Source organism: Lemur catta, chromosome 1 (genome assembly GCF_020740605.2).
Source record: "Lemur catta isolate mLemCat1 chromosome 1, mLemCat1.pri, whole genome shotgun sequence".
Taxonomy (NCBI): Eukaryota; Metazoa; Chordata; class Mammalia; order Primates; family Lemuridae; genus Lemur; species Lemur catta.
In genome coordinates, this window is record NC_059128.1 from 31569595 (window position 1) to 31597067 (window position 27473).

Sequence of the window (27473 nt, forward strand, 5' to 3'; positions counted from 1 at the left end):
AATAAACCATAAAAGAAAGTCTTACAGTTTTATTCATTTTGGGTCCATATGATAAAAGCTACCTACAAACAGGTGCACTCACACCAAAGAGATTTAGGCTGATTTTATATATACTGTAAGGTAATGACTATTAGATGTCTTTCTTGGTAGCATGTTTTTCTTTTCAAGAACTGCCACTTACATTTGCCACTATTGCCTCTCACTTAAATAATGTGCATATTCCCAATATATGTAAAGTGATTTGAAGTCTTTAAGAAAACTATCTTCTGAGCCTGTGGAGCAATGACATTTTATATAGACCTAAAGAAACCCTTTTTTTGCTGAAAATGCCTTTTTGGCTAAGGTGGAAAGAAAACTTTAAACTGAATTTCAGGGAAGTTGCTTCTTAAACTGAATTGTGTTAGCCTAGAGCCCTGCCTCAATTTAGTCAGGTTCAAGGTACAATATTCTGTAAATTTAAGTTTTATTGTGGTTAGACCTCCAATTTTCTCTATTCTTGGCTTAAACCAACTTTTTTTTTTTTTTTTTTTTGAGACAGAGTCTCACTTTGTTGCCCGGGCTAGAGTGAGTGCCGTGGCATCAGCCTAGCTCACAGCAACCTCAAACTCCTGGGCTCAAGGGATCCTTCTGCCTCAGCCTCCCGAGTAGCTGGGACTACAGGCATGCACCACCATGCCCGGCTAATTTTTTCTCTATATATTTTTAGTTGTCCAGATAATTTCTCTCTATTTTTAGTAGAGACGGGGTCTCGGTCTTGCTGAGGCTGGTCTCGAACTCCTGACCTTGAGTGATCCACCCGCCTCGGCCTCCCAGAGTGCTAGGATTACAGGCGTGAGCCACCGCGCCCGGCCGGCTTAAACCAACTTTTAAAGTTTTTTTTTTTTTTTGTGTGTGTGTGTGTGTGTGTGTGTGTTTGAGTGGTTATTAAATAAGAAATTTGGCTCTTCTATAAGATGAGCCATTCTAAATGTTAGGTGAAAGATTCCCATCAGCTCACATGTATTAAACCCAATATTAAAGATATTCTTAGATATATAAAAACACTTACGTATTGACTTAAAGTTGACATATAACCTGCAATTGAATCAAATCAACTGAAATGGTTGATTCCAGCAAGCTGTGAAAAATTGCCCTTAGATTGTTAAGAACAGTAGTTATTCTTTCTGTTTTATTTTTATTGATATTCCTTAGATGCTTTATAGACAGTAAAAATGTTAAATCTTGACTTTTCATTAATAAATGTATTGAGTTGGATTTTTTACGCTTTGCCTAATGGTAGCCCTTTATAATTACATAATATTTTCTTTGAAAGTGTACAGTGCTAAACAGTGGAAGAAACAGTGCCAAACTATAAGTGATTTAATGTCAAGTATTTTAGTACTCTGAAAAAACATTTTTTAAATCACTGCCTAGTGTATACAATGGCATCCTGATGCTCAAGTGTATGTTTCTTTAATAAGTAAGCAATTCAGCTCTTGCAAGATGTCTGAGATTTCTATAAAGTATGTGTGATCCATCAGTTATGGATAAAGGACATTACAGGTAATTTGAAGAAAAATCCTTTTCTTATATAGTTTTTATCTTTTTCCCATCAGACTTTTAAAAAAACTTATAAAAAGTTAGAATCTGTTGTTTTAAGTTTCACAGTTAGAGGTTTTAACTAGTAGTAAATAAGGCTACTCTTATTTACTGTAACCTATCCTTATGAATACTAGGCTGTGGCTACCACAACTATTTGCATTTCCCTAAGCATTCCATGCAATTTTTAAAAACACCTCTGGGTTTTGATTTACACTGTTCTCTTTGCACAGAATATCCCTTTCCCATTTCCGCTTTTGAAAACTCTTTTAGGCCCAGCTCCCATGTCGTCTCCCTAACTCTCCTATGGTGAAATGCTCAGCATTCTCTCTGGTGCTCCATAAGCACTTGACTGATACCATTAGCTTAACACCTAATACACTGTATTATATTTAGTTGCTTATACTTTTGTCTCCTCCAGTAGATGTAAACTCCTTAAGAACAGTAATTATATCTTAATTTACTTTATACCCCCAGAACCTAGTACCTGGTACACGCAGTAGGTGTGCTTGATAAATGTTGGACAGACTCAATTGAAGATCAGACAAGTACTCCTTGAATAATTGCTATTTTGTGGCTTTGTCAAAAAAAAAAGGGATGCTTTAGATGTTCATTGCTTATGGACATAGGTAGGTATCAAGAAGTCAAATAAATTATGAGGTCATAAAGTAAGTTATTTATAGAAAAGGATCAAGGCCAGGCATGGTGGCCTATGCCTGTAGTCCCAGCACTCTGGGAGGCTGAGGTGGGAGGATCACTTGAGCCCAGGAGTTTGAGATCAGCCTGGGCAACAAAGCGAGACCTTGTCTCTACAAAAAAATTAAAAAATCAGCTGGATGCAGTGGTACATGCCTGCAGTCCCAGCTACCTGGGAGGCTGTGGTGGGAAGATCACTTGGGCCCAGGAATTTGAGGTTGCAGTGAGCACTACACTCTAGCCTGGGTGACAGTGTGAGTCCCTGTCTCAAAAAAAAAAAAAAAAAAAAAAAAAAATCAAGACTAGCTGTCCTTTTCCTTTTTGTCAGGGAAACAGTCATGGGGACTAAAGGTAGCCTGTGTGCGACATGGACAAGGATCTACATCACTACAGTGCCAGCTTATCTTCAGAGATCTGTATATGGATCTTCTTAATTTTTGGATGCTAGAATGAGGGGTCTAGGGTTACCACTATTGACACAATCCTTGTCCTATATATTTCCTTAACCCTTTTCTATTGTTAGTACATATGAAACTACATGCTAAGCCAAGGAAGAAAAGGCTTGGGACCTAGCTTTTGCCAAAATTGCCACCTTCATTTAAAAAAATTATTATTTATTTTTTTGCCAGCTTTATTTTTACATAGTGCTTATTAGTACTTGGTAGTAACAGTTGAGTATTCTATCCCAGGAAGAGGAAACCTTGAAGGGGAGCAGAAAGAAGAGGAGAGAAGTGCTTTGGTCTTTCTCTGGTTCTATTTAATAAGGTAGTTGCTCTTATTACCAACCTTTATAACTCACTGGATTGACAGATGCTATTTCCTCTTAAACATGACAGTGGCCACAGCACACTTTCTTCTCTTGTATACTTGTGAATTAACACTCCAGTAATAAATTGAATTTGTTCCAAAACTTGTTTGTGCCAGTTTGTGGCAAAAGTTGTTACTGAATTATGTAATTTAAGTAAATATTACATATACCAATGATATATGAGTGTGAAAAGAGCTTTTTCCATAATAATTAAGTAAAGCTTTTGAAAACTGCCATTAAAAATGCTGCTAAAAGGAAATGCTGTCAAACTAGGTGTTGGTGAAGCAACTGTAAAAGAGTATAAAACTGTAATAAAAATCTAGAAGGATTCTATACTTCTAGGATTTGCAAGAGTCCTTAAGTTTTTCTTCACTTTAAAGAAACTCAAACTGGAAATCACAGACAATGCCTTTTGGGTGTGGTTTATATAAGAAAGACCTGATAGAAATTCAAATATTAATAACATACTTATTAAAAGAATAGCCCTGATACTTGATTAAATTATTGACAAATAACTTCATTTATTTGTTAAATTTATATTTATTTTGAAGATATAAAATAATTTCCCACTTTACCTGATTTTCAATTAAATGGCCAATTACTGTTCTCAAAAGTATTAAATAAAAAGACTTGTACTGTATTTTCATTATAGTCCACTGTTGTTTCATTTTTTTTTTTTTTTTGAGACAGAGTCTCGCTGTGTTGCCCAGGCTAGAGTGAGTGCTGTGGCATCAGCCTAGCTCACAGCAACCTCAAACTCCTGGGCTTAAGCGATCCTACTGCCTCAGCCTCCCCAGTAGCTGGGACTACAGGCATGTGCCACCATGCCCGGCTAATTTTTTCTATATATATATTTTAGTTGGCCAGATAATTTCTTTCTATTTTTAGTAGAGACGGGGTCTCGCTCTTGCTGAGGCTGGTCTTGAACTCCTGACCTTGAGCAAAGAGCAATCCACCCGCCTCGGCCTCCCAGAGTGCTAGGATTACAGGCGTGAGCCACCGCGCCTGGCCCATTTCTTAATAGAAATATATGTATACCTGCTCCTTGGCTAGGTCCCAAATGAGAAAATTAATCTAAATAACAAGCTAGAGATGTTAAATAATCTGCTTCTTCTAAATTTCCCTGTTTGTAACACAAGTTGGAGAAAAGTCTGAGAAGACCACCTAGAAATTTTAATTCTAGTGGGAACATCATTTTTTTTAATATAGGAAAAAAGAATCACCTAGTAACAGGGCTGAAAATACTTTTGGGGCATGTCTGTGAGACATACCAACAACACTAAGCTATATATTAGTAGATGTAGATCCTTGAAATTAGGAAATAATTCTTTTGGTTCTTACGGGAATCATCCTTTCATCTCCTTCATGACCTTCTGACTAATCCCTCTCTAAGATTTCTACTACACTGGTAGGAGAAGTTTAGAATTAGATGTGTAAAGTATGTGAAGCTGAAATCTTCAGTGCCTTTCAGGCTTAGGAATCTCACCTGTTCACCAGCTTGGGATTCCCCAATGATGAAACGATCTCCTGGGCCATCAGCAGCTGTGCGATGGAACAGAAACAAGAACAATCATCAGTATGGACAGCAAGGAACAAGAACCTAGTATTGGAATTCTAAACTTTGACTTACATTATTTGATAAGTCTTCAGAGAAGTGAAATATTCTTCTGATCTCTTAGACTTGATAATGGCTTTGTTACTACTGGTTTGATCATTGGTATCCACAACTCACACATACTGACAAATGGTATTTTGCCCTCTGTTGATTTCACTGGAGATGGTCTTCCTGTCCCTCCATAATTTCCATACTTGTGCTTTTCTAATAAGAAGTTCTTTTAGCCTATCCTCCTAAATAAATGCCACCTTATCCATGTATATGTATGTTTGTATGTTTGACGTGTGAGTGCACACTTATGGGTATATTACTATGTGTATATATATCCATATTTCCCCATTTTCTATAAAATTTTTAACTACTTCATACCATTTTCTTATTTATTTCCTAGTCTGGTCTTCATAATAACCAGGTGAAGTAGGAAGAACATATATGCTTTTCTTCATTTGACAGCTGAAGGAAATGAGTTATAGAATGAAGGAACTCAGGTAGAAAAAAGGTTAAGTACCTCATATAAATTTTAGTAAGTGGTAAAGCTAGGACTAAAACCCAGTCTCTTAATTCCCAGCACAGTTGTTTTTTTTAAAAATAATGGATCAAAATGCTATTTCTGAATCAGAATGTACAGGCAGTGGTGCATCACATTTTCCATTGGCTGTTTGTTTTTAAATTGGAAAAAAAACATTTCCAGAATCAGGATGGAAAAAAATTCTTATCCAACCTTTTTTTTTTTCCTACAGTAGAATAGTGGCCGGATGAAAAAATATTCTTGAAAATTCAAGAGGGTTTTCTTGACATATAATGTGGCTTTCAGACCAATACTACTGGCAAGGCAAGGTCTATCTAATTAATGAATTTTATGATCGTGACCATGTCATCTGCATACAGCAGGGTTTGGGGCATATATACAGAAAAGATAACACCTTATTTATGAATATTTTAATTATATTTGCAATCACACTGATAAATAATAAAAACATTTTCCCTCTTAAAAAGGGCACATGAAATTAATTGTTCCTTTATGTAACCACAAAGTCGTATTTTTTTCTCAAGCCTTATATAAAATACTGTTTACAATGAGTCATTTTCTTACACAGGTGGCTTTGGTTGTTAACCTGATGTGGAAAGGGACAAAAATTAACATTAGATGTCTTCTATCAATAGATGTTGTATCTGTGCTTTATAGATATTATCTCAGTTAATAAACTGTTGGTTTTCTTATGTTTTCTGGAATCCTATTATATTTTTCAGTGTTCATTTCTAGAAATTAGAAGAGTTTTCCTGCAATGCTATTTTAATTAAGCTACTTCCACGGGTTATTTTAAAAACAAACATAGAAGTTATCCCTTCAACACTTATCAACATTTTACCAACCTTGTTTTATCTATCTCTCACTTATTTTTGCAGTCTTTCAAAGCAAATGATGATTTTCTTACTATAGAAAATTGAAACATCAATTATCTTTCAGAGTTCCACACTAGCTGCATCTCAAATGTGAATAAACTTATATAACTTGAGCTTTTGTACCCCCATAATAAGCTGAAATAAAAAAAAATTATTTCTCTTGTAGAGAAATACTTATCAGCTTACCACCTCCCATAGCACCCTAAACATTTTCTCTTTTAACTTCCTGCACAGGGGGGAAATTAGCATGGTTTTAGAGTAAAACAAAGATGAATCTGAATCCTGGTTCTGCCTATTATTAGCTTCATGACTTTCAGCAAAATTATTAAACCTCTCTAACCTTCAATTTTCTTGTTGATAAAAATGGGGATAATCACACTTTTAAAATGTTACCTTTTAAACCTGTTCTTTCCTTTTATTCATTCAGTAAATTACTACTGAGTGTCTTTTATGCCCCAAGTGCCATACAAGGTACCAGGGAGTAACACTAGACATTGTTTCTATTCTAATGCAGTGCTCATCAATTATAAGGTTTTTTTCAAACTCTGGATCACAAATGGATGTAGGCTATGAAATCAATTAAAAAACAATTTTAATTATAAACAATTTTAATAGGCCGGGTGCGGTGGCTCACGCCTGTAATCCTAGCACTCTGGGAGGCCGTGGCGGGTGGATCGCTCCAGGTCAGGAGTTCGAGACCAGCCTGAGCAACAGTGAGACCCCGTCTCTACTAAAAACAGAAAGAAATTATCTGGCCAACTAAAATATATATAGAAAAAATTAGCCGGGCATGGTGGCGCATGCCTGTAGTCCCAGCTACTCGGGAGGCTGAGGCAGGAGGATCGCTTAAGCCCAGGAGTTTGAGATTGCTGTGAGCTAGGCTGACGCCACGGCACTCACTCTAGCCCGGGCAGCAAAGCAAGACTCTGTCTCAAAAACAAAACAAAACAAAAACAAAAACAATTTTAATAGAAATTATAATGTTTTAATGAAAAAGGATAGAAAATATATTTCTTCACACATGGTAAGGATAACCCTTCTTTCATGAAACTTGTTTTTACTTACTTATATGTATGTGTGTATGTACATTTATATGTATTGTATTATGTTATACACATGTGTATATCACCGGCTTGTGATACATAATGTATGTAATATATTTCTTCCCATGAGCGTAGTTAAAACAAAATTTGTGAAGCCACTGATACAGTGAGGGAGACAGATATTAATCAAATAATCACATTAATGAATATATAAATAGAAATTAAGAAAACTACTCTAAGGAAAGGAACATGGTTTTATGAGAGTATACAATTAAAGTAGTGAACTACACTAAAGGGTCAGGGAAAGCCTGATAAAAGGATTTCTGATTTGAATATGAAGGACGAGTAAGAGCTCAGTAGGGATGTGGGGGGTGTGAGGGGAAGAGGGGGGAGTGGGTGGAAGAGGGAGAGAGGGAAAAGAGAAAGATAGAAAGTGGAAATGCTCCATTATTATGTATAAAAAGAACATTATATGCAGAGATCTCTGGTTCATGTCTTCCTCACACTTTATAATGTAGCCATTCTTAACTTTTAGTATTGTAGTTCCCTGAGAGTACCAAGAAGACTCATATTTCAGCTCCATGACATATGCTACTTCTACTAAAGTGTTCTTTGCTTTTTTAAATTTAACATAATTTAATTTTTTTATTTCAGAAAGTGTCTTTTTCTTATTCTTGCCTTCTGATTAAAGGCTTTTTAGCTTTTAAGACTCTGCTGAAGCATCACCTTCTCTATGTTGTCATATCTGACTCCCCTTCCCTCAAGAGTTACCTACATCCTCTTTTGTTTCCTCAGAGTAGCCTGAAATAACTCTAAAATGTATTTGTAAGCCAGGTGCAGTGGCACATACCATTAGTCCCAGCTACTCAAGAGGCTGAGGCAGGAGGATCACTAGAGCCCAGGAGTTTGAGACTAGCCTGGGCAACATGCGAAACCTCATCTCCAAAACCAATATGTATTTGTAGTTATTTGCTTATTTGTCTTAGGAGACTCTCTAGCACTTGCTGTACAATAGCTATTAAATACATGTTCAATATGTCAAGTATTCAAAATGTTCCATAAATGAATGAATGTGGTTCCTAAGAACTTTTTTGGAAAGATATATGAATGAAAAATAAATAATATTTTCCAAACCAAAATTCTATATTTGCTATATATATTCCTGCAGATCCATGTATGTTTTCTTCAAAACTTAAACAAACATTCACCATCTGAAGAATATTTAGAGGCTGGGTGTGGTGGTGCCTGTAATCCTAGCACTCTGGGAGGCTGAGGTGGGAGGATCACTTGAGCCCAGGAGTCTGAGACCAGCCTCAGCAAGAGCAAGACCCCATCTCTACTAAAAATAGAAAGAAATTAGCCGGACAACTAAAAATAGAAAAAAACGCCTGTAGTCCCAGCTACTCGGAAGGTTGAGGCAGGAGGATCGCTTGAGCCCAGGAGTCTGAGGTTGCTATGAGCTAGGCTGACACCATGGCACTCTAGCCTGGGCAGCAGAGTGAGACTCTGTCTCAAAAAAAAAAAAAAAAAAAAAAAGAATATTTAGAAACACTTGCTTTAATTCTATATAACTTAGATTATGTCATTATTCTGTCTAGCATAGTGCCTAGTTCATTGCTGATTCTCAATAAATATTTGTTAAAGGAATAAAGAAATGAATTTGTCATTCTAATAATACTTAGGTGGGAAGTTTGCAAATTGCCTTATTACTATTGGGCTATGTAAATTTTCTTAAATAATTCCATAAATGTGTATATTTTACCTCTTCAGCTAGATTACGAGCTCCTTAGAAGTAGGGACTACTTCCTTTATTTCTTTTTTGAAATCCTCTGCAGTTCAATCTTTCTTATTTCTCCTGTTCCCCCACACATGCACATATATGCAAAATGCTTTTATCAATGTTCTGCACAAATGCTCTAAATAAATGTCACCAAACAATGAGTGGCTGGTGATCATTTGGGGCAGCAAGCCTGTATAGAGTCTCAGGGAGGTCAGTATGTGAAAGAGCTCTTAAGTGATTCTAAGGAGTAAGGTCCTTTTTTATGAGGGAAGGTATACCAACTGGGGAGAGAATATATGCCCACTTAAACTATGTTCTCTAGCTTACCCTGAACCTTTCCATCTGGCAAACATGTCTCTATAATGCTGGCCAAGGAATGCTCAGTCAACCAATAATATAGAAGGTTCCTGGTACCAACAGAAGAGTCATTTTTATTATTTCCCTTATAACAGTATTTCCCAACCTTTAATGTGCCTACAAGTCATCTGGAGATATTATTAAAATAGAGATTCTGATTCAGTAGGTCTGGGATAAGGCCTGAGATTCTACATTTCTAACAAGCTAATGTTGATGCTCCTGGTCCATTTTTGAGGAGCAGAGCACTATAAGATTGAACTGAATATAGACAAATTCAAACTAAAAAAATTTAAAGAAAAAAATTAGTGAACCACAGAAGTATTGCTTTTAACTTAACACCAAGGCTTATCTTATAAGACAGAAAAATAATTATCAATTCATCTAACTTGCTGATACAGTCATGCTTCACTTAAGGAGGGGGATATGTTCTGAGGAATGCATCATTAGGAAACTTTGTTGTGTGAACATCATAGAGTATACTGACCCAAACCAAGATGGTGTAGCTTACTACATACCTAGGCTATGTGGCATAGCCTATTGCTCTTAGTCTACAAATCTGTACAACATGTTACTGTACTTGAATACTGTAGGCAATTATAATAAAATAGATACATATTTGTGTATCTAAACATATCTAACTATAGGAAAGGTATACATTGCACTATGTGACCTTATGATGGTTACAATGTCACTAGGTGATAGGAATTTTTCAGCTCCATTATAAACTTATGGGATTATTGTTGTATATGTGGCCCATTGTTGACTGAAACATTGTTCTGTGGTACATGACTATATTTATTTTAAAATATCTATTAAAGGAGATAGGTTTTTAAAAAAGTTGCCATTTTTCAAGATGAATTCTACAAGCTTGAGTGGGAGGGAGCAGAAGTAGAGGCATGATGGCACATGAACCTAAAGCTTGGAAAGAAATGAAGTAAACCACAGTATGCCACTAGAAAAGATGGATGGATTCTAAGGATTTCTGTAAGGACTTAGATTCCAAGGATTTGTGTAAAAACTTAGAATCTTTTGTCCCCCCTAATTCTGACATATCTGTTAATGGGTTTTCTTTTCTGCTTTGTAACTGTAGAATTTAATTTGAAGAAAGTGATAAAAGCAATATAAACCAAACCCTAACAGCAAATGCATTATGTAACCAATTCATAATGCTTAATGCTAAACCCTGAAACTGTTCCCTCTTCTTCCTTCTTTTGTTAATGTCTAGAAAACACTTTTAGTCTTATTCTATTTATTTGAAGATTTTTAGTTATATCATGTGATATAAAATTGATATCAGTATATAACTATTCATTGTAGCAATGTATACAATGATCATCCCCAAGCCGTTTGCCATAGAATTATCCTTTATTTTCATTTTCCAGCCATATGTGATCTCTCTTTAAGCCTCTTGAAACACCATATAGCTATTTATTTATTCTCGATAATAAAGGGTCTCATCATTTCCATGTTAAGGCTGAATAAACTGAGGCCTTTACTCATGGCATAACTTTTTGAGATCCCAGGAAATATTTTTGACAAAGTTTGAATAAGGCAGGGGGAATAATAATTTGTATACTCTGCTTGTGGAACTACGACTGGATGAGAGGTGCAAGGCAGTACTATTTATGTGTATACTAAAATTAAGATTAGGAGGGGTTGGGGACGGAAAGGTGACAAGACTAGAATAAGAGGATCAATATTTGCTGCAATTATACTGCGGATTTAAATTAGGTAAATTGTTTGGAATTTCAAATATTCTCACTTTTCTTATGGAAAGCAGGGAGTTGAGCATAGGATAGATAAATAAGAAGGCATTTTGTATTCTTTACCAAATTGTCTTCCAGGGGAAAATGCCTATTAATTGTTAGTATTGGGAAAGGAGGTATTATTTCCTTAAATATGTATTTTAAACTTTTTGGAATTAAATAAAATTAATTATTCCAAATTACCTACATACTTACATGAATAATACTCCTATATCATGAGGCTCTCTTCTTCATCAAAAGTATCCTACACTAGTGGGCAATCATAGGCTTTCAAATGAGTTGGAGAACCAGCTATAGCCAAAGAGGATTTAAATGGACTCAGCAGAAACCCTGAAACATTAATATCATTGAAATAATATGAATTAGCTCTAAATCAAAATGGCTGTGGACTATCCATATTGAATTTTAGTGTAATGTAACCCACTGGAAGTGAGTTAAACCCACAAAATGTTAACAGTGGCCAATGAGTGAGAAAATGGGTAATTTTAAAATGTTCTTTTTGATTTTCAGTATTTTCAGTCAGAATGTAAAAAAGAAAAACACTTAAAAATTCACTTTACCCAAATGGCAAGGATTTCTCTGAATATATCCTTTTAGAACTGTATGTCACCCATTGTTCTCAAAATAATTCCTGGCTTGTTCACAATACTACCTTTTTCTAAATGATCCCAAAACAAGTTCCAAAGGGATAAGCCTTTCAAATTGAACTTTTTCAAGAGAGCTGAATTTGAGATTCTGGGATATTTTTGCCTTTATAAATATCTAAGAAGAAATTTTTAGATAATGGGACCACATCTATACAGGAGGGTATGGATGCATCAAGAGGAGGATGATTAGCTTAATCAGTGTGAAGGTTGAAATAAAATTAAAAAACATGAAGAATAAAAATATTGTATTGATTCTAATTGTTAATATGCCACTTTCATTTTCTATTCTCTACTTTTATCTTTCAAATTCACTCCCTTCTGAATGTAGATTTAGGTTTATTAGATTATAGGTCTTCCTATTATTTATATCATCCTCATTTGATTCTTGCCTTCTTTACATTTTATTCTATTCTTTTAAGCTGTTTCTACTTATTTCTTATTTTCTTAGTCATTTTATTACTGTCTTGATTTTTCAACCCACATACCTTAAAGCAAGTGATCTTCCAACTGGTTTGGAGTTTTATCCCACATGTTTCTGAAGGATACTGGCTAATGCTTAGTGATCCAGAGCAAGTTAGCAACCTCTTTACACCTAGAGGGTTAGCAATGCTCACGAGTGCCACTGGTTACTACTGGAAAGCCTAAGGCAAAGGCAGAGGAGAAGAAAAAAGGGAGAATAAAGGGAGTGGGGAGTAAAGGAAGACAGGGGTAGAGAGAAGGAGGTACTTGAAGTAGGGTGTGGTAGAGAGCCACAACAACTGCCTCAAGGATATTCTTTACCAAAATACTGCCTGGGGTGGTATTATAACACAGAAGAGAGGAATGAATGCATTTACCTTCAAAGAAATGAAAATCCCCTTAATTACTAAATATGATAAAAAGAGGACTTTTGGGATTCATAGAGTCTATCTTCCTGAATTACAGAAGTTGAGGAGGTGTAAAACTGAAAAATTCATCATGGTTTTAAGACCATGTGTCTTTGTCTACTAAAGACACTAGCCATTCCTACTTTGAAATTTAACCGTATCCACAATGGTTATCTGTTATGTGTTATGTCTCTGTTATATGTTACATATCTTAGAGAACTAGTAACACTTTGCAAGAAAGAAATAATGTGAATCAGCTGCATGGTAGATAATCTCTTGGACTTTTTATTAATATAATATGAGATGCCATTTTAGATTTTTTTGATGAAATAACTAAAAATAACACCATTCTAAAATGAAAAAATAAATAAGATACTAAATGGTAATTTTACATAATTTTTTTTTGACAGATTGTATAGTAGCAGAAAGGCTCTTTTATGGCACATGTAGGCTAATTGCTCTTTTTTGGCAACAAGAAAAGCTAACAACAACAGTTTCTTTTTATTGAGCTGCTGTTACCTCATGAAAAAATCACAGAACATTTGGTTTGGGAATAATTCTGCCTCAAATTCCCTCTACTTTATATTACCAAGAATATAAAAAAACAATAGACTTCCTTGTCTTTGGTATTTCATCTGCTGTAGTTGTTTGCTCTACTTTGGAAGTAAGAATTCTTTGTCATTTTATAGTAATCATAGGCTACAAATTATACAATCAAAACAGAATTTACTTTTTAGATGAGTGATAAGAAACAAGAAGAGCCAATGAGGCCATCAGAAAAATAAAATAATTTTCTTTGTGGACAATATTTATTCAAATAACATTGTAGAAGCAATCAATTTGGAAGAAAAAAACCATAAGAGCCAGTGGGGATTGCTATTTATGTTTTAGCTTTGCCAATTTCAGAAGAAATCTAGTCTAGTGATATCAAGCTGAAGGAGGTAAATGCAAGATAGTCTTCCCAAGAAAGAATAAACTAATGGAAATTAAAACATAAGACCAATCTCCCTATCATTTTATTTACACAGAATATGAAGAGTAACAATTCAGATAAATGTTATCCATTTTCTGAAATGGTCTAAGAAAAATGTTTATAATAATAGTTACTATCAATAAACATTTAAAAAAACAATTATTGAGTGGTTTTTTTTGTGTGTGTGTGTGTGTCAGGTACTTTACTAAGGCTTTCTACGGTCTCATTTAATTCTCACAACAATCTGTTGGGTGAGTGTTGTTAAAATTATTGCAATTTTATAGATGAGAAAACAGGCTCAAAAATTTAAGTGATTTGCTCAAAGTTACACAGATGGAACTGGTACTAGAACCCACATCACTTGAACTTTGCTCAAAGCCCATAGCCTTAACGATTTGCTAATACGGTCTTCAACATAAAAATATATGGTTAAGAGACAGTGATGGAGCATGGAGAAGATAAATGAATGTATTTAATTATAAGAAAAAGGAAATTACAGGTTTAACATCCCTTATCCAAACGCTTGGGACCAGAAGTGTTCTGGATTTTGAACTTTTTTGGATTTCAGAATATTTGCATACATAATGAAATATCTTAGGGATAGGGCCCAAGTCTAAACACAAAATTTATTTCTGTCTTATACACACTCTATATACATAGCCTGAAGGTAATTTTATATAATATTTTAAATAATTTTGTACATGAACCAAGGTTTTGACTATTTTGGCTGTGACTTATTACACAAGGTCAGGTGTGAAGTTTTCCACTTGTGGCATCATGTCAGTGCTCGAAATGTTTCAGATTGGAGAATTTTGCATTCCATATTTTTGGATTAGGGATGCTTAACCTATATTTTAATGGCTAGATGTAGTTAAAAATGCAAAAACAAAATGAAGTAAGAGACTTCATAACTGACCATTAAAAAGAAATTTGCATTCCTAATAGCTCTGATAAGCTGGAAACTGTTTTTTAGGTATTTCTCAAAGATGTCAGCCCTGAGTTAATAACCAATGACATTAATAACAATGTATTGTGGTTTGCAAATCACTAAGAGAGTAGATTTTAAATCTTCTCAGCACAAAAAATGATAAATATGTGAGGTAATACATATGTTAATTAGCTCAACTAAAAAATTCCACAATGTATACAATACATATTTCAAAATATCTTATTGTACATATCAAAACAAAACCAATAACAGTTACTAGCAATTCAGTTGAATTTTCATTCTGGGCTCTTAGATTGGACTTTAGGCAGGCCAATGCGATTTATCATTTGCTTTTAAGCTTTATGTAATCTCAGACATCTTTGAGGGATTGAGCTGCTGGTACTATCTGGGGCTCCAGAACTTTGAAATATGGCACCTTTCAGTGATTTGGAGAGTTCCCTCATGCTTGCTTTTCTTGAAACCCTTTATTGATGTTTGAACTTAAAACAAGAGAACAGACTACCTCACTTTATCCCTGTGATGGGAATCTGTTCTTTTTTCTGGGACCACATAGATGTTTTCAACTAGAAAACATCTGGAAAACTTCCAGACCACCACTGTCTGCTGTCTGGCATATATAGGTGCCAAAAGAATTAAAAAAATAAAAAACCCTAGTACAGTCTTTTTATTTAATTCCTACAAATTTATTTGTAAGTAAGAATTTTCATGTACCTGTAGTACTTTAACTGAAAAGTTTTCATCAAGTTTGTGCCAGAAAATATAAAGGTGTAGATTAACACCGTTATCTGTGAATGAAGTTATTCTCACAACCATGGGAAAACAGATGTAACAGTTGCTGGGTGCCTGGGCTGAGCCAAAAATCTTAAAAAAAATACAATGTGAGACTGATGATACTCAAGAAAACCAAAATATTTACCTCGGACAGCATAACCATCTTTTACTGATGCTGGGAAGGGGGGTAGGTTGTCTTTTGCATATACATCTTGAGCAAGGACTCTCCCCATTCCATCTGAAGGAAGAGAAGAGAAGGAAAATGTAAATATTGGGAGCAATGGGTGAGCAGGCAGTCATAAGCAAGATGGGCACGAGTGCTTGTCTGACACAGCTTGTAAATGGGCTCAGTCAGACCTCCTGATATTTGTGCCAAGGAATAGGAGACAGAAAGAGATGCATCCTGGTGCCTGAGATAAAAGATTATATTCAGCAAATTCACAGTAAAGCTCGTAGAGATTATTTGAATATGAGTTGCTATATAGTCATTAAAGATGTGTTCAGTTGATGTTTCATTAATCCTTTAACAATGCAAGTATAATTTTCTTTAAAAGGAAAGCCAAATTTTAAACATGTTCACATTCATTGACCCAGTAGTTTCACTTCTAGAAATGTACCCTAGGAAAACGAATAAAATCTTTAGGTACTCATTTATTTCAGAGTTGATTACATTAGTAAAAAAAAGGGGAAAGAAACCAAAAGATCAATGATCTATGCTTAGGATAAAATATTATGCAGGCTAAAGCAATATTTATGAAGCTATTCAACAACATAGGAAAATTCTTTGATACATATTTTAAAAACATGCAAATTTGCACATGCAGTGTATAATTTTAACTATGTTAAGATGTGTACATATCAGTAGAAAAGATGGAAAGAACACAGACAAAAATATAAAGTATTTGTGACTTCAGAATGTTAGAATTGTTTATGATTTTTATTTCCTTAGCTATACTTTTCTGAATATTTCCAAGCTTTCTACAATGAGCACATCATTTTTATTTTATCATAAAGTTTTTTTTTTCTCATAAAGAGAAACGTAAAAAACAGGAAGGACCTTCCCAATCATTCCATAGGACTCCTAGCCTTTGATTTTGGGATCATTAATTTAAAAGATTTAGTGACTATAAGAGCACCAGTAACCTTTTGTGTGAAGTCAGTATTCAAACTATTCCGGATGACAAGCACTTTTGGCTCAGGAATTTGAATTAGTGTTAGCAAGGATAATAGTTTTAAGAATCGTGACCAATTCCTTAAATCCTCTAGTCAGAACCTATCTTTATTATTAATTTTAAAAAAGGAAAAGAAAATAGGAGGTAAAAAAGAATAAGAAGAGAAACGAAAAAAATCAAGCCAATAAGTAATACAGGACTTGATTTATATAAGGTATTTGCATAATTTAGAAAATTTCATTGTTTCCAGTGCTGGAGAAGTGAGTCTGTATTTTTGGGCTTTCACCTACTTAGCCACTGATTTCTAGATCCTAGGACCTAAAAGTAAGCACAGATTTCTATTTTTAAAAATTAATACATACATACATACATACATACATACATACATACAAATCCTGCCTCAGGTTTATTCGTACAAATTGTATAGGAGGACTCCAGCTCCATACAGGTAGTAGTCCTTCTGTCCTTATGTTGGCAGACAGAGGCCTCTACTCTGGAGCTCTCGTGGGGGCCGGGGCACCTCTGGGAGCCTGAGCTACAGCTGAAGCCATGGACTGGGCCTTGGTTTGATTCTTGGCCTTTGGCCTGCAGAGCCTGAGACCCTTGGCAATGCGTGCCCAAGCATCCTTCCCAAGCTTGGGGTGGTCAATGCAGACAAGTTGACTGAGCTTGCAGATTATGCCCTTTGAGATCTTGGGCTTTACGAGGGCCTTGATAGCTTCAGCACATGCACTCATAGCCTTGGTGTCGTTGGCCTGCATCTTCTTTAGGCCCTTCTTGTTGTGCTTCTTGGAAAAGTGCTTTTTCCTCAGGAACTTGGGGTCCATCCCCTTAAGAGATTCATATCTGTGATCGGGATTTCCTGATGCCATATCTGTGCCACTTTTGGGACTGGTTGTGTGTGGTGTGGTTCTTGGACTTGGCCATGTCTAGACCATAATCCGTGGCTGTCAAAGAGCATCCAGAGAGATTTTTAATTTTGTACTGGGATCTATAGCTATAGTGATACTCAACCTTTCCTTTTGACACCTGAATTTGAAGGGAGAACTTAGCAGATTCTAGCTTCAGACACTCCCAGGAGGTTGAAGCTATTTTGGAGCTATGCTGGAGCTTTGCACCATGCTTTGGGACCAGAGGGTCTGGTTTGTATATACACATATAACATTAACTCACAAATGAACCTGAGGTATAAGGTATATAAGGTAGTCACTGGTAGGAAGGCCCATAGTGCCCGGGATCATAATAAACCCCTCAGGATGGCTCCTTATCTGGAATTAATCTGGCCTGGGGTGGCAGATCAAATATAAGCTCTACACCAGCTCAGGTCATAAGAGAATGACTTTGCTGGGATGTGGAATAGTTCACTAACTGTGATTAACAATCAAAGATCACACAAGGGATGAGTTTTTCTGGCAGCTGGCCCCATTAATCTAATAAATGTTTATTAACAGTTTATTAATATAAATTACTAAATAAAATCACACATGTCATTTAATACAACAAAAATCTAATAAGGTATTATTATGTTCATTTCACAGACGACAAAAAGAGAGGTTTAAAGAGCGTAAGTCACTTAAGGACATATATTTCATAGGTGGCTAAGATAGGATTGAAAATTTAGATCTCAGAACTTTTAAGTCATACCACCACAGCAATAACTACTGTTACTCATGTTCCTTCTACCTGCTGCTCTTCCTTTCCCTTACACTTAAAAGAGTTCCAAGGCAGTTCCTCAAACAATTAAACTTAAAATTATCATATGAACCAGCAATTCCACTTATGGGTATATATCCAAAAGGACTGAAAGCAGAGACTTTAACACATATTTATATACCCATGTTCATAGCAGCATTATTCATAGTAATCAATGATGGAAGCAACCTAAGTATCCACTAACAGATGAATGAATAAGGAAAATGTGGTATATACATACAGAAATATTATTCAGCCTTGAAAAGTAAGGAAATTCTGATACATATTACAACATGGACAATCTTTGAAGACATTATGCTAAGTGAAATAAGCTAGTGACAAAAGGATAAACATTGTATGATTCCACTTATATGAGGTGCCCAGTGTAGTCAAAATCATAGAGACAGAAAGTAGAATGGTGATGGCCAGGGGTGGCAGGGAGGAGGGAATTAGGAGTTAGTGTTTAATGGGTATACAGTTTCAGTTTGGGAAGACCAAAAAGTTCTGGACATGGATGGTGGTGATGGTTACAGAACAATGTGAATGTACTTCCTGCCATGAATTGTACACTTAAAAATGGTTAAAATGGTAAGTTTTATGTTACATAAATGTTATCACCACAAAAACCAAAAAAAAATCTACAAAGAACTGTTGGCCACAAGTATCAATAGTTAGCACAGTCATTTTCCCATCCTAAGTCCTCGTCAGTAGCAAGAAAGAAAGATACTCAGCATGGCTCTCTTTATTCCTATATTCTAAGAAGACAAGGGCTTCAGACTTATTAATAGGTGCTAAGTTTGAAAGACCGTTGATACAGACAGCTGTAGATTTCATAATGGCTTAATATGTAAATGAATGATTTAATGCAATGCGCTGAGGACAGGAATAATGACTATCTTCTGCTTTTGCAAGATTTGGATACATGGAAGTATTAGGTTGGTGCAAAAGTAATTGTGGTTTTAGCCATTGTTGAAATTTGCCATTTGATATTGGAATACATTCTTAAATAAATGTGGTTATGTTATATATCATTTTAATGTATATTTCTTGCTTTTTTTTGCTAATGACTTATTACTTGCTGTTTACTGTATATTTATTTTAGACTATGGAAATGATGTTAGAAAGCAAATTTGAGCAATTTTTCTGTTATTTGAATTCAAAATGGGTCGTGAAGCAGCAAAAACAACTTGTAACATCAACAACACGTTTGGCTCAGGAACTGCTAACAAATGTACAGTGCAGTGGTGGTTCAAGAAGTTTTGCAAAGGAGTTGAGAGCCTTGAAGATGAGGAATGCAGGGGCCAGCCATGGGAAGTTGACAATGACCAGTTGAGAGCAATCATCAAAGTTGATCCTCCTAAAACTACATGAGAAGTCGCCAAAGAACTCAATGTTGACCATTCTATGGTTGTTTGGCATTTGAAGCAAATTGGAAAGGTGAAAAAGTCCAATAAGTGGGTGCCTCATGAGCTGATTGAAATAAAAAAAATAGTCGTTTTGAGGTGTGATCTTCTCTTATTGTATGCAACAGCAATGAACCGTTTCTTGATTGGATTGTGACGTGTGAGGAAAAGCGGATTTTATCCGACAACTGGCAATGACCAGCTCAGTGGTTTGACCAAGAAGAAGCTCCAAAGCACTTCCCAAAGCCAAATTTGCACCAAAAAAAGGTCATGGTCACTGTTTGGTGGTCTGCTGCCGGTCTGATCCACTACAGCTTCCTGAATCCCGGTGAAACCATGGCACCTGAGAAGTGTGCTCAGCAAATTAATGAGACGCACTGAAAACTGCAATGCCTGCAGCTGGCATTGGTCAATAGAAAGGGCCCAATTCTTCTCCACAACAACACCTGACTACACATTGCACAACCAAGACTTCAAAAGTTGAATGACTTGGGCAACAAAGTTTTGCCTTATCTGCCATATTCACTTGATCTCTGGCCAACCGACTACCACTTCTTCAAGCATCTCGACAACTTTTTACAGGGAAAACGCTTCTACAACCAGCAGGATATAGAAAATGCTTTCCAAGTGTTTGTTGAATCCCATGGATTTTTAATCAAGGATTTAAACAGGAATAAACAAACTTATTTCTCATTGGCAAAAATGTGTTGATTGTAATGGTTCCTATTTTGATTAATGAAGATGTGTTTGAGACTAGTTATAATGATTTAAAATTCACAGTCCGAAACCACAATTACTTTTGCACCAACCTAATAGAAGGAAGTTGACTAAGGTCTCACTGACAGTCAATTTAAATAAAAGAATATCAGGTCACTTGATTTCTGTCTTTAATGCTTCAGTTATTCATACATCTTATTGTGCAATTCCATTCTGGAGAGTTCGCATGGTATGAGATCTATTAAAAAATCTGATAACATTTGACTCTGGAAAGTAAAACCTTTGTTCTGGTAGTTGACAATAATATTTATCCCCTATCCTAACATACACAAAAACACTAAAAAAAAAAATAGCCCTCAAGTTTTTGAGGATGCTCAAATAGTAACTTTGGGTTGAGAAAAATATATGTATGGCAAGGAATAATGGAGCTATTTAAATGCTACAACCCATCCAAACTGCATTAGGCTACAAAATAATAAACACGTCCTATTATAAGAATTCTGCAACGCTAGTTTAAGACTCATCTTGCACTATGTGGGAAACGTTTATACTGAGATTGAGCTTCATTTCTGACAAATGTCCAGTTTCTGATACAAAGTATGATTCGTTACATCTTGCTGGGATTGTTCAAGTCTCTGTGTCTTCGCAGATAGTGTTCCCTTGGACAGGAAGGCTTTTATTCTTTCCCCCTTTCTCCTGATACGTCTATGGATCATTCAAGGTTCAGCTCAGATGTCATCTCTTTGGTCTTCTGTGTCTTACCAAGTTAAATTAGTTCTTCGACTAATTCACTCATCCATTCATCAAACATTGGAAACCTACTATATGTTAGACACTGGGGACAAAAATACCAGCAAGACCTGGCAGATATTCTCAAAGAATTCACATGTACAGTGCATGTGAGATGGGGAAGATGGATAAATAAAGAGATGGTTACAAGATAGTATGATGAAGGCAGTGACAGACAAATGATACAGGATGATATGGGAGACATAGAGAAAATCACTTAGCCAATAATATGTGAAACATCTAGAAAATCTTCCTTTTTGAGATAACATCCCGAGCTGAGATTAAAGGATAACTCAAAACCGGGTAGGAGAGGGGGGCATTTTAGACAAATGAAACGGGATCAAGGGAGTTTAAACTGAGTCTGGTAAAAATGGGAATCCAATGAGGGATTTTTTTTTTTTTTTTTTGAGACAGGTTCTTACTCTGTCACCTTGAATTCCTGGGCTTAAGCGGTCCTCCTGTGTCAGCCTCCCGAGTAGGTGGGACTACAGGCATTTACCACTAGACCTGGCTAATTAAAAAAATTTTTTTTGTAGAGATAGTGTTTTGCTATGTAGCCCAGGCTGGTCTCAAACTCCTGGCTTCAAGCGATCTGCCTGCCTCAGCCTCCCAAAATGCTGGCATTATAGGTGTGAGCCACCATGCCAAAACAATGAAGGATTTTTAAGCAGAATAAATGACTTCAAGTTAACTTACCAGCAGAATTTAATTCTCTTTAAAGATAATAAGATTTGTATTTTAGGAATTTCCCTGGTGACAAGATAGACAATGGTTTGGAGGGACTGCATTTACTAATACTATTCTTGTAACTTTTGTATCCATCTGTTATTGACACTTTTCACATTGTATTGTGGTTGTTTGTGAAACTATCATGACTTCTCCATCAGGCTGTGAATTCCTTGTTGTCACAGCATATATCACTCATCTTTGTAACCCTAGTACCAAGCACAGTGTTTGGTATGTAAAATGCACTAAGTAAATATTTGTTGAATGACTAAATCATGAATGAGTACCTTAATGATTATGACTAAGAAGAAAATATCAGTTAAGTAGAGAAAAAGATCATATGATCAAATATAACCAGCTTCAACCAAAGAGGATATAAAATAGAGAATATCCTGTTAGCCCCTAATCTCAATACTCCCCATCTGGACTTCTCTCCTCTAGCAAAGTCATTTTTTTGTATAATGTTTGCTCATCTCCATGTTTATGGTTACGACTTCCCTAAACCTGGATTATTATATACCTTTTTGTTGCCAGTCTATGTCCATTATCTATTTGAAGACTTCATTCAAGATAGTAAATTCCCTTTGATTACTGCCACTCTACATACTACTCAGGTATATGTTTTTATCAACTATATATTCAACTTGTATATATAAGTTAGCAACTATTTGCAAAATTGATGTGTAAGAGGTCTCAAGTTGGTGGGTGTGGTTTGTTAAGCTTCCGAAGAAAGAGAATTGTATTTTTTATTTCCTTTGTGTCTACTCAAAGCAATAGATATAGATCATACTTACAATACCTTTTACTAGCTTGGACTTTCAGAGGAGCCCTTACTTTTATTTAAATTCAGTTATTAAAAGGCAAGGAGAAACTCAAAAGAAGTGAAAACATATGTCCACACAAAAATCTGTACATGAATATTTATAGCAGCATTTTTCATAATAGCTGTAATATGGAAACAACTCAAATGTCCATCAACTGATACATGGACAAACTGTGGTATATCCATACAATGGAACACTATGTAGCCATAAGAAGGAATGAGAGGCCAGGCGTGGTGGCTCACACCTGTAATCCTAGCACTCTGCGAGGCCAAGACGGGCAGATCGTTTGAGCTCAGGAGTTCGAGATCAGCCTGAGCAAGAGCGAGACCCCGGCTCTACTAAAGAAATAGAAAGAAATTAGTGGGACAACTAAAAATATATAGAAAAATTAGCTGGGCATGGTGGCACATGCCTGTAATCCCAGCTAAGGCACTGGATCTGGGGCTTCAGGAGTTGCTGCTTCAGTCAGCCTTTATGAAGAGACTTTATGAAGATCACACACACAAACACATGTCCCTTCCCTGCCCCCTCACTGCCTTCAGTAGGATTTGGCTCCATGGCTGGAGGACCAACCCCTACAGTGGGAACGCAGAGCTTAACGTGTGTACTGCTCGTGTGTGTGTGTTTGTGTGTATGCGTGTGCACGTGTATTTTGCCTCCCACTCTCCCCATCTGCTCTGGGTGTTTTTGTTTTTTTAGTTTTAGGTTTACAACAGAGAGGAGTTAATTTATCAACAGCCTACAACTGTTGCCAGTTTTTCTTGTAGTTTAAAAAATTGCCATCTCATCAATAGCGCCCTTTCTGCTTTCCCTTCTCCCAGTCTGCCAATCACTATTTCATGCCTGTGTGTCCAGGGTGCTCTGTGTGCCACCTTTCCCGAGTGTGTGAGGCACAGGGTCCGGACAACTTTCCTCTCAGTCATTGTTCACCCCACTTGAAAATTCAAACAAGAAAACTTTGCTTAAAAGATTTCACGTGTGGGAACCACAACTCCTGGTTGCCTTTCTCCTGTGTATGTGTAAATTCCTTAAATAAATATTGCAGGGGAAAAAAAATCACTTGAGTCCAGGAGTTTGAGGTTGCTGTGAGCTGATGCCATGGCACTCTAGCCGGGGCAACACAGTGAGGCTCTGTCTTAAAAAAAAAAAAAAAGAAAGAATGAGATACCTTGGAAAACTACAAAACATTGCTGAAAGAAATTAGAGACAAATAAATGTAGTCTTGCATTTGGAAAACTTAATATTGTCAGTGTCCATACTACTCAAAGCAATCTACAGATTCAGTATAATCCCTATCAGAATCCCAATGACTCTTTTTTATAGAAATAGAAAAATTCATCCTAAAATTCATATGGCATTTCAAGGGACTCCAAATAGCCAAAACAATTTTGAAAAAGAACAAAGTTGGAGAATTTACACTTCCTAATTTCAAAATATATTACAAAGTTACAGTAATCAAAGCAGTACGGTATTGGTATAAACAAACAGACATATAGACCAATGGAATAGAATAGAGAGCCCAGAAATAAACTCTTGCATATATGGTCAAATGATCTATGGCAAGGATACCAACACCACTCAGTAGGGAAAGGACAGTCTCTTTTCAACAAGTGCTGTTGGAAAAACTGGATGCCCACATGCAAAAGAACAAAGTTGGACTCTTACATTACACCATACATAAAAATTAGCTCAAAATGGATTAAAGCCCTAAACATATGACATCAAACTATAAAACTTTATAAGAAAACAGGAAAAAGAGTTCATGACTTTCAACTTGGCAATGATTTATTGGATATGACATCAAAACCACAGGTTACTAAGGCAAAAATAGACAAATGGGACTACATCAAATTTAAACATTTTATGCATTGAAGAACAAAATTGACAGAGTGAAAAGCCAACCCATGGAATGTGAGAAAATAATTGCAACTCATATATCTGATATGGGGTTAACATCTAGAATATATAGAGAGCTCTTATAACTCACAACAAAGAAATCAAATAACATGATTAAAAAATGGGCAAAAAACACTTGTGTAGACATTTATCCAAAGATGATAAAAAAATAGTCAATAAGAATATGAAATGTTCAACATTAATAATCATCAGAGAAATATAAATCAAAAACAGTGAGATATCACCTCACACCCATTAGGATGGCTACTATCAAAAAAAAAATTTTGCTGAGAATGAGGAGAAATTGAAACCCTTGTGCACTGTTAATAAAATGGTATAACCACTATGGAAAATACTATGGCATTTCCTCAAAAAATTAAAAATATGACTACCCTATGATCCAGAAATCCAACTTCTGTGTATATATTCAAAAGAATTGAAAGCAGAATCTTGAAAAGATATTTGCACACCCATATTCAAAGAAGTAATATTCGTAATAGCCAAGAGTTAGAAGTAAATTGAATGTCCATTAAAAGATAAATGGATAAGCAACTAAAGTAGTCAAATGGTGGTTACTAGGTGCTAGAGGGAGGGACAAAAGGGGAATTGTTTAACGTGTATGGAGTTTTGGATTTGCAAGATGAAAAAGTTCTGAAGATCTGTTTCACAACAATTTGAATATGCTGAATACCACTGAAATTAAAAATGATTCATACGGTAATCTTTGTGTTGTGTTTTTTACCACAATAATTTAAAAAAAGGAATGAAGTACTGATATATGCTACAACATGGATGAATCTTGGAAACATTATGCTAAGTGTAAGAAGCTAGGTACAAAAAACCATATATGACCCAAATTACATGAAATGTCCCGAATAGGCAAATCTATAGAAATAGAAAGTAGACTAGTAGTTATTTAGGGTTGAATGGGGGATGAGGGGATAAGAGGATGATAGCTGAAATAGACATTCTTTCTATTAGAATAGAAAGAATTGCTAATAGAGATTCTTTCTGAGGTGATGAAAATGTTCTAAAATGTGGTGATGGTTGCATGTATCTGTGAATATACTAAAAACACTGAACTGAACACTTTAAATGAGTGAAGTGTATAGTATATGAATTATATCTTAATAAAGCTTTTTTAATGGCAAGGATGACAGTTTTTAAAGAATATTTCTTTGATCTCAATATATAACTATTTAGTAAAGTTATATCTGTAGAACACATATACCATCTGGTCTTTACAGAGCTTCCTCAAATGTTATGAAAGAAAATTAAAACATTTCATCTGGAAAAAAGTAACTGCTTCATACTTAGTTAAGATTATTAATATAAATTTAGCAAAACACATAACTGGCCAGCTTTTTATTCTGAACTCATGTTACTGTATAGGGGTTGCTATCTTTAAAGTAAATTAGATTCCTAATGATTTAGTCCTGCTTTTGGAGTTAATATCAAGTTAACTTATGAGCAAAAGTTAAGTTTCTTCAAAGAGAAAAGCATGCATTACCTCAAGTTTTGGTCTAAAAGCCTAATGGAAGGGAAAAAATCTGGAGAGAAACAGAAATATGCAATTGAGTGAAAAATGGCAAGAGCTCCCACTTGGCAGCAGATACAAACAAAACAAAACAAAACAAAACCTGAAGGAACAAATGTCAGATACACCTCTCCTACACAAGCAACTATACCCATATCACTCAGCAGAGTTTAGGACTAAACAATTGGATAGCTCTTCTAACGAGTCAGTATTAGATTTCACTCAGTGTCTGACCAGATGATCCATTTGGGAATGTAAAGAATACACAGGAGTGCTGCAAATTACTTCACCACATGGGACTGTGTCTCTTTCATACATATAGATACTTACATAGATGTTAAACCATTGCTTCCCTTTGCCCATAGATGGAGCCTAAGTATTAGTGTTGAATAAATTTTAGGTGCGTGATTTTAGAAAGGTATCCTAAGCCTTCAAATGTAAATAGGAACCAGGCAGCAGTAACTTCTCACCTGAATATTATGACTGTTTTGAGTTTAGCATTTGTAGAGAAACAACAGTGAGTAGCTGAAGCAGGGGGGAGCCAAAGGACTTACTGAAACGTAATTTCATAAAAACATGAGCAAAATTTCCTTTTGTCAGTTGCCCCATTCCAATGAGTGCCTGTTTATAATAATCAAAAGATAGCTTCTCCAATATGTAATCAATATAACTAATATACTTGCTTAGGAACGTTTGATGGTGGGAGTTTACAGCTCTTCATAGACTGCAATGAGCATTTCATTTTGCTGAAGGTTAGGCTGTGTGCCAAGAAGCTATAGTCCTGCTTTCAGAGTCTGAGTAGTTATGTCCACTCTGTGCTACTTTCCTCCACACATGGAATTCCATTAGTTCTGTAAAATAATGTTTTCAATTTGATGAAGATGAAGGCCATAAAACAAATATACATATTTCTGGATTTTGTACAGAGTCAGAAATCTTCAAGGCAAGGCTATCTATAACTGGAGACACTTGGCCATTTATACAATTAAGAGCTCTCAAGAGGTTGATAAGAAGCAAGGAGTAGAAAATACTGGCTGATATGTTGTTTTTTGTGGCATGCTTTCTTGTACTGTAAGAAAATAGTAGGAGCGTGGTGAATCAAAAGGGGTAGTCTTTTAATGTTGTCAGCAGGACATTCATAAAATTTATCTTCCCAGGTGATAACGGTGATTAACAAATTCCCTACTAACTGGAGTGCTAGCATTTTAAAACTGAGATGACTGTCCTACAAAGAAAGAGCTTTTATTGATTGAAATAGCTGACAATGGACATACACACAAGGAAAATCAAAACAGGTAACTATTCCTAAAGTTAAGTATGATTTGTGTGCATTAAGCTCAAGCATATTCTCTAAAGGGTAAAAGTTATATTAATTTGTTTCGGCACTTATTCTGGCCCAGATAATGTAGATGCTCCTCAACTTACAATGGGGTTACATCCCAATAAACTCATTATAAATTGAAA

At 35.6% G+C, this 27473-nt stretch overlaps 1 protein-coding gene and 1 pseudogene across 3 annotated transcripts in view; both read right to left on the reverse strand.

The window, feature by feature from the left end:
• GPHN (gephyrin) overlaps positions 1–27473 on the reverse strand; it is a 535238-nt gene that overhangs the window by 66214 nt on the left and 441551 nt on the right. For all 3 annotated transcript variants that reach the window (XM_045565470.1, XM_045565461.1, XM_045565478.1), the window contains 2 exons: positions 15399–15491; positions 4569–4624 (listed from right to left, as the gene is read on the reverse strand). In XM_045565470.1, the coding sequence (XP_045421426.1) occupies positions 4569–4624; positions 15399–15491 (149 nt within the window). The remainder of the gene's footprint in view (positions 1–4568; positions 4625–15398; positions 15492–27473) is intronic.
• LOC123647759 lies at positions 16914–17352 on the reverse strand (annotated as a pseudogene).